The 12,595-nt window shown below is 39.2% G+C and overlaps 1 protein-coding gene across 1 annotated transcript in view; it reads right to left on the bottom strand.

The window, feature by feature from the left end:
• Window positions 1-11,009: 11,009 nt before the first annotated feature.
• Window positions 11,010-12,595, bottom strand: part of rem2 (RAS (RAD and GEM)-like GTP binding 2) — a 57,334-nt gene continuing 55,748 nt past the window's right edge. The window contains exon 5 of the mRNA XM_059344988.1: window positions 11,010-11,696. Coding sequence (XP_059200971.1) covers window positions 11,368-11,696 — 329 coding nt within the window. The 3' untranslated portion in view covers window positions 11,010-11,367. The remainder of the gene's footprint in view (window positions 11,697-12,595) is intronic.

Here is a 12,595-nt window from a genome sequence, read left to right as displayed (position 1 = left end):
TTTTTTTATGTTTGATTGTTGCTTTTAATATAAGTCCTTTGCTATCAGTTTAAAGGTCCATTCTGACCTCCTGAGTGTGTAACAGTCAGCTTCAAGCCAGAGACTCCTTGGAAAGAAATAACTTGATACTTTGAGATTTGTCAGAAAAGACACAAAATTACCCAAAAAAGAATCAAATTGACCACAAAATGATCAAAAAAAGACCACAATAAGACACAAATTGACCAAAACAAGACAGAAAATGACCAAAAAAGACTGAAAATTACTAAAAAAAGACACAAAAAAAAAAAAAAAATTACATAAAATTAAGCAAAAAGGGACTCAAATCGACCACAAAATGACCACAAAAAGACACAAATTGACCAAAAAAGGTCCATCCCTGATGTATGTTTTGCAGTAAATCAGCAATTTATTTGACCTTTTAAAATTTATTTTCAGTTCTTTTTTTCTTTTTTAGTGAGTAATATCCACTCTGTCTTGTGCTTGAATGTCTTGAATTGTTAAAAACTCTACATTCCGTGTCAACTTTTTTTTTTTTTTACCACGAGAAGGCATTTTAGCAACAAGGTAACTCATATGCACATACGTAAATCCCCTTCAAAATAAAAGCACTGCGGTTGTATTGATTTCTAATTTCTGGGTAACCTCATGTGGGCCGGACAAGGAGAGTCAACGGGCCGTATCAGGCCCCCGGGCCTCCAGTTGCCCACCCCTGCCTCACAACAATTAAGCCGAAGGAAAGTTGTGTGGTGATCAAAGCGAGTAGCAATGATTCCCTTTAAGAAGTCCACATCAAAGTGTCAGTCCTGAAACACAATCCTTGTTATATGGGCCTCCACGGTCTGAATATTAATGTCTTCTTTTTAATGCCTTGACCTTTCCTCTTGCAGAGAATAAAACCAAAGTGCCAACAATGCACAAAAGATATTTAGTAACCCTTTATAATAAGGTTTCAATCACTCGCTTAATTAATGCATAAATAATTACTGCAGAACATATGAACAATTCCTTTTGTTCACCATTACAAATGATCTGTGAGTTGCTGTCATAGTTAATGGATCATTAATTAATGAGCGTTACCTCTTAGTTACTCTCTGAAACCAGAACATTAACTGTTCTTATACAAATATGTTCTGTCCTAATGGCTCCTGCTTCATGTTGTTAATTTGGCGGTGTGTATAAATTAATGACTGAATTAACAATAATTGCTAAATGATGCATTAGTCACATAAGTGTCTTGATTATTTCTTAATAATGGACATCAGGAATACATGATACATGCATAATGCATTCGTTTGTGCATTAAATCACCATGACTGATGCACCAGCTATGCATTACTTAAGTATGTGATTTGTCGTTCTATCAGATATTTCATAGTCTTGCATATTGCCGAGCCTTTAATACCCACACAGAGATGACACGGCTACAGTTTGCTGTACTTCACTGCTTCACAGCACGCCAAGCCTTCATTAGTTGAGTTTTGATGGTGGCTTCACATCAGGGGAGAGCAGCACTGTCCCATGATGCTGACAGTCTGTTCTCAAACCTATCTGGCTCTTAACTCATTCGTCTTCTCACTCACAATCCTCTGGTAAAGCTGTCAGAGTTATAGTTTGGACGTAGGACGCACAGATGATCCACCAACACGCACCAACAGCCTCATTGGCTCCCATATTGAAAACGCAGGAAGATTTCTGAAAAAGGAAGATGGAACAGTTTTTTATGATCGCTCTAACAAAGCTATTTTTTCATTTTTCTTAAAAAAAAAACATATGTAGACGTTCAGGAAGAACTCAGGACGCTCAAACTGAAGTCGGATCAATGATAGGTATTATGGTTTTGCCAAAAATGCTTTCTGTTCAAGGACAGAAATTCCAGTCTGTCCACCTTTGGCTGCTGTCACTGAGCCGAAACATTGGCAGGTGGCAGTTATTTCTGTTGATTGCTTTGATCTGATTGCCTTTGATCTTTGATGTGATTACAGTTACAGATACACACACACACACACACACACACATGCGCGTAAGCGTGCACACTCCTCACACATGTATACACATGCTTCAAACACACGCACGCGCACACAGGTAACTTTATGTGATTTTAATTACACACACACACACAGGTAACTATGCGATTTTCGCTACACACACACACGCACGCACACACGCGTAAGCGCACATACTCCTCCAGATACACGTTTCACACACACACACACATACACACACACATTTTGAGGTTAAAGGGCATAGTTTGAAATCTCTGAAGAATGTCATCATAGTGTACACACACCGGCAGTAGCCCCCGTGGCCCTTTCAGAATTTTCTAGTTTTTTTCTGTTATTTTGTGTCTTTTTTTAGTAATTTTGTGTCTTTTGTCAATTATTTCAGAAAGTTTCAAAAATGCTTAACTATCAACTTTTGTTTTAGCTCAACATTATCACACAAACTGGAGATAACTTCTCATCTAACTCTCTGTAAGAAAGCCATTAAGCATATCTCCCAAGTTCTCCAACTATTCCTGTACAGAATGTGGTTCTGAGTATGTATTTTGCTGTTGTTCAGACAGAGAAACTAGTTTTTCTTGATGGATTGCACAGTGTCCGAGACATTCCCCATTACATCCATGGAAGATGAGATCAATACTAATCTCATGATGGCATCTAGTTATAGTTTGCAGAACACAATCCGCTCTCACCCTTTGACCTTCTATTAATCCACATTACTGGTAGACGAGGGGAGCCCAGCACGGAGCTCAGACCCATAATGAGGTTGATTTGTGCCTTCGTCTTCAATCTGCCTTTACAACCACTTGGCCTTACATTTCACTCTGGGCTTTTTTTTTTTGCTTTGGCCAAACCAGTTTTAATCACACATGCTTCATTCTGAGCATGATATTCATGCGAGACTGGCCCAGCTCTTTGTCGCTCCCCTTTATTGTTGGGTTATTATTATAGCTCTGTGCATGTTTAATCAGCTCTGTGCACTCGGGAGACAAAGCAGAGGAACAATGACCTTTTGGGTACAATGAGCGACTGCTCGTTGAAAACAAATCACACGGATTCTCCGGGGGATTCGGCAATGCGTCCTGTAATGCCACTCAGAGTCTGGGCCACACCAGTATATATGTCCATCACTGCAGCCTACACACACACACACACACACACACACACACATACACACACACACACACACATTCTTGTACTTCTTTCTTTGTGGGGACCCTCATTGGAACAGTGAATTCCCTTGCAATGTTATAATAGTTTTGGATTTTTCATTGGTTTTAGTTTTAGTTTTTATTAGTTTTAGTGTTTTGTAATGGGGTATTTGTTGGGTGGGAGATTAAAAGAGGTCCCAGTAAATGTTGGCTTTATTTCCTTTGTCTTATCCATCTTCATTATGTATGAAAAAAGTTGACAAAGACAAAAACGAAGGACATTTTCACTATAATTTTAGTTTAGTTTAGTTTAGTTTACTTAGTTTGTTTTTGTAACCACACAGTACAGTTTCAGTTTAAACATGAACCGAATTGTAACCTTTAACCCTTAAAACAAAGTCTGAAATCTCAAAAAAGCCTTTAAAGAAGTGAGGACCGGCTGGAATGTCCTCACTTTTGCAAAAATGTCCTCACTCTGTTGGTTAGAAACGCGTTCTGGTCCTCACTATGTAGAAAGTACAAGAACACACACACACACACACACACTTGTACTTCTATCTTTGTGAGGACCCTCATTGGAACAGTGAATTCCCTTGCAAGGTTATAATAGTTTTGGATTTTTCATTAGTTTTAGTTTTAATTTTGTTGTGAATTTTTGTTTTCAAATTCAGTTAGTTTTAATGAGTTTTTAGAGTGAGTTTGCTAGTTTTAGTTTAGTATATATTTTTTAAATGATTTAGTTTTAGTTTAGTTTTTATTAGTTTTTTGTAATGGGGTATTTGTTGGGTGGGAGATTAAAAGAGGTCACAGTAAATTTTGCCTTTATTTCCTTTGTCTTATCCATCTTCATTATGTATAAAAAAGTTGACAAAGACGAAAACGAAGGACATTTTCACTATAATTTTAGTTAGTTTTGTAGCCACACAATACAGTTTCTGTTAATCATCATTATCATCTAACCTTTAATCCATAAAACAAAGTCTGAAATCTCAAAAAAGCCTTTAAAGAAGTGAGGACCGGCCGAAATGTCCTCACTTTGCAAAAATGTCCTCACTCTGTTGGTTAGAAACGAGTCCTGGTCCTCACTATGTAGGAAGTACAAGAACACACACACACGGACAGGTCTGGCCCCAGATTTCCAATATTCCCTCCTAACTAACATGCCTCCACCCACACCTCAGGAAAAATATGCATCTCATTAGCGATTCACAGCGCTCACTGAAAATAGTCTTTCTTTGGTGCAAAGTGAGCAGCAAGTTCGACAGGCTTTCACTGGCACACAGTAGGTGGCTTTTCCTCTTTTAAGCTCCTTCTGTCTTCCCTGCTCTCGAGAAGTATTCTTTTGCCCGAAAATCACAGTGAAATGCCCACAGAATGAGTCAGCGACAGAAAGACAGAGAGAGGGAGGATTTGTGTCACGATTTGAGACTGATAGGGTGTCACAAAAAAAAGAAGAAATTGTATCATATTGTCCTCGTTTTCCTCTGCAGCTGTCAGATGTATGCTCTTATCTGACAGCTATCTGACCTGTTTAAGGGTGATAAAATCCTTTTCATTTTTTCATTATGTGAGACATATTGTATAAAACCTGCTCGTCTGCTTGTGTTTGAGCAGTTATTATACTTATCGCCACCTGTCTCACTCACCTGCTGAGGAGGAGGAGGGGGAAAAAAGTCAAAACAAACAAAACCTCCTCCTCTGAAAATCAACATAAATATAGGACATTTGAGATGCCAAAGGACTCTAGGACTCATCGTTTCCTTGACAACAGTCTCCAAGCAACCATTACTCCTCAAAGCATTCCTCCAACCCCGTCTCTCTCTCTCTCTCTCTCTCTCTCTGTCTGACTCTCTATCTCTCTTTATCTTCAACCCCTCTCTTTGCCAGTTTGCCTTCTTCTCAAGAGTCCTCCCATTTATCCACTCCAGATAGTTACTATACCGGCATCAGCAGCTATCTGATGTGATCGCGTGTGATTGGCTGTAGGGAACTACTGTGTTCTTGCTTTTTTAGCCTGAGGCGCTTCTCTACACCTGCTAAAACTAAAACTGGGGTGGAGCAGAAACAGAAACAGGCTGACGGAGATGTTTTCTGGGTTATTTGTGTCATTATTTTTGGAGACTCCACTCAGTGAAAATGCTCCTTTGCTTTGTTTTGGAGGGAAAACTGTTGTAAATCATCAGCTGTGGTACTTAATGCTAGTTAAAGAGGACACACGTATCAAGTGATGTCCAAATGAAGCTTCATGAACCATTAGTTGTATTTGTTTACCTCACTAGATGGCGTTCTTGGTTTAAAGAGAAAAGCCCCCCCCAAAAAAGCCGATTCAGTGTGCTTTTAACCCTTGATTGGACAAAGCGCTATCTAGTGGGCTCAGACAACATAGAAAATGGTTCATGAAGCTTCATTTTGACATCACTACTAGTGATGTCAAAATGAAGCTTCATGGACCATTAGTTGTACTTGTTGACCCCAATAGATGGCGTTCTTGGTTTAAAGAGAAAGGCACAAGAAAGGCTGATTCAGTGTGTTTTCAACCCTTTGTTGGACAGAGAGCGCCATCTAGTGGGCTCAGAAAATATAGAAAATAGTTAATGAAGCTTCATTTGGACATCACTACCCGTATCCAATTTTTGAATCTACTTAAGTTTAAAGTATTGTATATTCAAGATTCTCATTTTAAAACCAAGTGTAAACAGGGTCAAAGTATATGAGCAGATACCTGTGCAGACACATAATAATATTAATAATAATAATAGTAATAATAATAATAATATGATAATAAAGTTAATATACCCTCTTTCTCCACTACCAACATTACAGTATCTTACATTTCTGTGTTTAAATGCAGGTGCATCTCAATAAATTAGAATATAGAAAAGTTTATTTATGTCAGTAATTCAATTCAAAAAGTGGAAATAACACATTATATAGATCCATTACACACAGAATGAAACATTTCACGTCTTAATTTATTTAATTTCTTCTAATTATAATGATTATGGCTTACATTTAATGAAGAGCTAAAATTCAGTGTCTCAAAAAAAATGTAATATTACAAAAGACCAATTTTTAAAAGTATGTTTAAAATGGAAACTTTAGCCTGTTGGGGCTGTTTGACTTGAACTACTGGAAATGGACTTTTCCATCATATTCTGATGTATTGAGATGATCCTGTATGTAATTTTAGATACGTTGACCTACCAATCATGACACTGGCAACATAGAGATGTAATGTAAAACTTCCATAAAGAAGCTGTGCTACATACTACATAAAACAATGCACATTCAGATCTACAGTCACAGTATAAAGTATCATCAAAACTCAAAGAAATAGGCCTAAAGTCGCACTTCTGACCAGACATAGTCAATCATAATTTAGGATTATAGGAAGGCCAATCAGATTTCTCCGTGTTCACCACACTTCTGGTCCAGATATCATACATGTAACTGATGTAACTGACTCCGTTTTTGGAGCAATGCCAGGTAACCAACTGCACCACTGCAGTTATTTTTAGCTGCAGACTGTAGTCTCCTATGGCCTCCGAACTTCTTTTGACGGAGGGAGAGTAATATTTGTGGACACAGTGTTTTTTAGGCCAGACTGCATGAAAAATATGGCTTTTTTATCAAACTAGTGTGCTCCAAGTTCTCTATGACAGTGGTTCTCCAGTCGGGGTACGCTCAAAAATCATGGTGATTTATTTGACCTTTGACCTCAAAAATTTAGTTACTATTGCACTATTGCACTTAAGGACTTGGACTTTTTAAAACATTTTACTTAGATATATATTTTATTCATACATATATTGCTGATACCGTTGATAATGTTGTGTTTTGTTTTAAATATTTTTCTCATATTGATATAAATATCAATATTTTGAACTGTGCAACTGGAGGAGGACTGCTCCAAACAAAATTTTGTTGTCTTGTACAATGACAATAAAGTTCTATTCTATTCTATTCTATTCTATTCTACTGCACTCTGGTTTTGCTGTAAAAGGTTCTAATGGTAAAGCACGAATATTCATAATATACTGTTATAAGATTTAATTGAAAAAAAGTCTAATCACCTGGAAAGTAACTGAAGCTGTCAGATAAATGTAGTGAAGTAAAAAGTACAATATTTGCCTAAAAATGTAGTGAAGTACAAGTATAAAGTTACCTATTATGGAAATACTCAAGTAAAGTACAAGCTTCCTCAGAATTGTACTTAACCCTTTGATGCACAACATATTAACACCTTCTAATGCACAACATGGGTCAAAAAGTACCAGCAGTATTTTTTTAATATTATTTCATGCTTTTTGTGTGTTTTGATATCTTTTTTTATTATTACATAAGATCATTATATCCATTTTTCCTTTCATACTTTATGAAGAAAAATAGTTTTTGTATTATTACATCAAGTTTACACACATGGGTCTAAAATGACCTTATGCAATAGAAGCGTAGTGATACAAAAAGTGATACACGAAATTAACAATTTGAGTACATGTGTAACTGTTTGTCTTATTTTGAAAGTTTAACTTTAAAAGAGTTGTTAGAACCACCAGATTACATTGGAAAATCACATATTTTAACATTTGAGACTTATTAGAGCCACCAAATAATAATTTCCATTGGAAAAACACCAATTTAACAAAATAGGATAGTTAATATTTGTGTCTTCTTTGTCAGGTTTTAAATTGGTGACAACATATAAACACCTTCTAATGCACAACATGGGTCAAAAATGACCTTGTGCATTAGAAGCATAGTGATAAAAAAGGGGTTTTTATTCAAAAAGTAAGAAATGAAAACAAAAAATTATAACAAGTTATTTGAGGAAAACCTGCAATACTGAATGATGAAATGAATGTATTGCAAAGATATAGAATATAAAAACTTAGTCGGGTCACTTTAGACCATGTTGTGCATCAAAGGGTTAAGAACAGTACTTGAGTAAATGTACTTAGTGACTTTCCACCACTGTATTCCCCTGTGATACTATCTATTTTCAACCTGAGATTTTGTTTCGGACACCAAGTGCTGACATTTCATCTTTTGGCTGCTTGGTCCTAAATGGAGCCAGTGTCCTGAGAGAGCAGGTCACCGTCTGTCTAGAGGAGCTGTGAGTCATCTGATGAGCTGCCACGCCATCCCTCAACCTGGTAACGGCCTTAACCCTTTGATGCACAACATGGTCTAAAGCAGGGGTCTGCAACCTTTACTGACAAAAGAACTATTGACGGCCAAAATGAGAGAAAAACAGTCGAAATGGAGCCGTAAACCTTATTTTAAGCCTTAGAATAAAGATAACACAGCCTACTAGGTCTAAATTAGCCTACCAACATTAATAATAGGTCATAATGAGCATTTCTTTTTTATGATTCTGTATGATTTTTGTATGAAATATCTCAGGAGATTTGGAATCGAAAGCTAGCCTAGCGAGGGAAACTCAAAACTAGACTTGAAGTTGGCACAATTTAGAATTTAAGGTGCCGACCAGTAGACTTACATCTATATAGCTATAATGCACATTTTAGTTTATTAAAATGTTTTAAAAACATTTTTTACAGCCATGTAATCTACACATTTTCACAATTGAAGAATACAAATGTGAGGTTACTGCTAGGTGAGGTTGCCGCTAGGTGAGGTTACCTCTAGGTGAGGTTACCGTTAGGTGAGGTTACCGCTAGGTGAGGTTACCGTTAGGTGAGGTTACCTCTAGGTGAGGTTACCGTTAGGTGAGGTTACCGCTAGGTGAGGTTACCGTTAGGTGAGGTTACCTCTAGGTGAGGTTACCTCTAGGTGAGGTTACCGTTAGGTGAGGTTACCGCTAGGTGAGGTTACCGTTAGGTGAGGTTACCGCTAGGTGAGGTTACCTCTAGGTGAGGTTACCGCTAGGTGAGGTTACCTCTAGGTGAGGTTACCGTTAGGTGAGGTTACCGCTAGGTGAGGCTACCGCTAGGTGAGGTTACCGCTAGGTGAGGCTACCGCTAGGTGAGGCTACCGCTAGGTGAGGTTACCTCTAGGTGAGGTTACCGCTAGGTGAGGCTACCGCTAGGTGAGGCTACCGCTAGGTGAGGTTACCTCTAGGTGAGGTTACCTCTAGGTGAGGTTACCGTTAGGTGAGGTTACCGCTAGGTGAGGCTACCGCTAGGTGAGGCTACCGCTAGGTGAGGCTACCTCTAGGTGAGGTTACCTCTAGGTGAGGTTACCTCTAGGTGAGGTTACCGCTAGGTGAGGTTACCGCTAGGTGAGGTTACCTCTAGGTGAGGTTACCGTTAGGTGAGGTTACCGCTAGGTGAGGATACCTGTGTATACTGCAGGAGGGATGTTACACATGTCCTTATTCTCGCGATATAGCCTTTATTAACTTTTCTAGAATGATTTTTCTATTTAAACAAATGAATAAATGTTTAATGTAGCCCTTATTTAATTGTTTTTGTCCCACTAATGAATTAAATGCTGACTCATCTATATTTAACACATTCGATTTGTTACATCCCTTAGAATCACTGCATTAGAAGGTGTTTATATGTTGTGCATCATAGGGTTATTCAGACATTCATTTCATAACATTGTGATAAAAAAGAAGGACAAGACACTCGTATAGGATGTCAAACAAAAATTAATTTATTCTCAGTGGAAAGACGAGAGTGTTTAGTAGACTGTGACAAACGAGTGAACATGTGTCGGTGACGCCCGCCACGCTCCACGAGACATCCAAACAACGTTTCCAGAACGTTCTCTTTTGGGTTCACCTGTGTGGCCAGCCCCCACAGAGTCCAGTCTCAACACACACTAAAGTAATAATGCCGGTGGGTAAAAAGAGAGAAATGAAAGACATCAAACAGCCACAGGTAGATTAGGTTTTCTCTTGTTTGTCCTCCTGTGCTTCAAGAACATCCCAGTGTTCTGTGACTCAGCGTCTATTGAAGAAAAGTTCAGTCTGGTCATCCCTGCTTACGTCTTAACTCCTTATAGCCACTTTGACCTTTTTTTTCTTTTCTTTTTCTCGTTTCGCCGCTCCGGTAAAGGGATCTCTGTGCTGATCGCTCAGCGGAAATATGGCTTGGGTGGTGATGTTTTATATAAAAATCATCAGAATGCCATCAAACACTTCAAAATCAGGACACAAAAGGTGGATGTGGATGCAGTGTGGCTTTTAAAAAATATAATAATAATGCGCAGACAAGGAGCATTTCTTACTAAATAAAGGGGTCTTGCCTTAGAGATGGCATTGCTAGAGACACTAGCTGGATTGTGCATTAGCTATTGGCCACTGAGGTTCAGTCAATCCAGAGTCATGTAACTGTAAAACCTACAGTAGGGATGGGCAACTTAAATACTGGAGGGGGCCACAATTTTTCATGGACACTACCACAGGGCCACATATAGGACCGTGCACTTAACCAGATATGATGAAACTGCGATTTTAAATATGTTTACAGTGCAGTAACTTAACATATGTCATGCTCAAATGCATGTAGAACAGTATAAATAGGAATACAAAAGGTTTGAAGCAAATAAAAAATAACCACTTACTGTGATTTCTTTTTTTTCAGTGCAACAACAGCAGACCAACATTAGTTGCAAGAAGTAATTTTGTGCATTTTTACACTTGCACTTTTAAGATTTCATGCTCAAATGCATGTAGTTGTACTGAGGGCCACTTCAAGTGAGGGTGCGGGCCGTATGTGGCCCCCGGGCCTCCAGTTGCCCATCCCTGACCTACAGGGTCTGAGATCGTCTACTCGGCATGCTATAAAACAGGGTTTTCACGATAGGTATACATTAGATTGCTATCAGTCTCTACATAATCAGTTTCGTGCTACTTGTGTTTATCTGTGACACCCCCCTCCCCCCTCCCCCCCGTTTCGCCACGGTAAGCGTCCAATCAGCATCTTCATGTGACTCTCTCCACCGTTGCTAATTTCGCTCTCTTCCTGCTCTCATCAGGTAATGAGAACTTGCTGATTTTTTGCAAGCCGGAGCTGCAAATCAAGCACCTTTATCTGTTTGTTTTTCTCTCCAAAATGGCTTCTCAAAATCCAGTTTCAGAAGATAAAGGTTCAAGCTGCGAGTCAAGTTTTTCCTCCTTTTATTTGCCTCTAATTCTCCCACTCATGTCCGTCTCCTTCCCTGTTATCATCCATCTTTCCCGCCCAATTCCTTCCCTCCTGTGTGTGTGTTCATGTGTGTCTTTGTGTATGCGTCTATGTCTATCACAGTGCACTGAGGTCGTGGCAGGAGCGAGACTTCTGGCGGAGGATCTTGCTGCCCCGGTGGCGGCTCATCTCCCGGTATCGCCCCCGGTCCCGGTCCCGGTCCCGACCGTAGGAGCGTGGCACCAGCCCCGACAGGAAGCGCTTGGCCCGGCTGGTCAGGCTCTCCCTGCGACCCGCCCCGGGGTCCCCGTCGGTCCAGCCGGGGCCCACGCAGTCGCCCCTCGCGGTCCGAACGGCGGCCTCCAGCAGCTCGTTGGTGCCGTGGTCCAGAGAGGCGGAGAGCTCCATGTAGAGGCAGTCGAACATCATGGCGCTGGACTGGGCCTCTGGTGAGAGAGAGAGGAAGATGTTTGCATGGCACGCTTTTTATATACAGGGTTCGTACGCTTTAGCAGTGGTCAAATTCAAGCATTTTTCAAGGACTTTCAGGTCCATTTTCAAGCTTTTCCAGTATCTTCCACCTGTTGTAAATTGCATGTTTTAGATGAGTTCTTACATACTAAAAGGGGGAGATTTCACTGAACCATACCAACAGTGATGGTGTTACACTTTTAGGAGGAACAGTCTTCATTTCCACAAAATTACCAAAAAAGACACAAAATTATTTTAAAAAAATACACAAAATGACAGAAATTACCCAATTACAAAATTACCCAAAACTGTCACAAAATGACAGAAAAAAGACACAAAATGACAAAAAAAATACACAAAATGACAGAAAAAAATAAATTACTTAAAGAAGAAACAAAATGACCAAAAAAAGACACAGAATTACCCCAAAAAACCCCCCACAAAATTATTAATAAAAAAGACACAAACTTAGCAAAAAAAAGACACAGAATTACCAAAAAAGTAACAAAATTATAAAGAAAAGACACAAAATTCCCCAAAAAAGTAATTAAAGGGACCTTCCACACACAACATAGTAAAGTGCCATTCATATAAAACTCACATTAAACTTTCATATCAAGGTGGGGGCCACAAAATATCGTCACGAGGGCCACAATTGGCCAGCGGTCCGCAAGTTTGAGACCCCTGCTCTAGATGGATATAGTCAGATTGCAAGAGAAATACAGTAAGAATTTTTCAAGCACCCGTACCAACCCTGTTTATAATTGAGGCTTTACACACTGGCAGCTGCAAATGGCAATTAGATGCAGCAGTTTGAGATTTAAGGACATCGGATCATAGAACCATTCTGTTAACAAGCCAGCTGCTGTGTGAT

This window comes from Centropristis striata, chromosome 11 (assembly GCF_030273125.1).
Source record: "Centropristis striata isolate RG_2023a ecotype Rhode Island chromosome 11, C.striata_1.0, whole genome shotgun sequence".
Taxonomy (NCBI): Eukaryota; Metazoa; Chordata; class Actinopteri; order Perciformes; family Serranidae; genus Centropristis; species Centropristis striata.
This window is presented reverse-complemented; position numbering and strand designations above follow the sequence as displayed.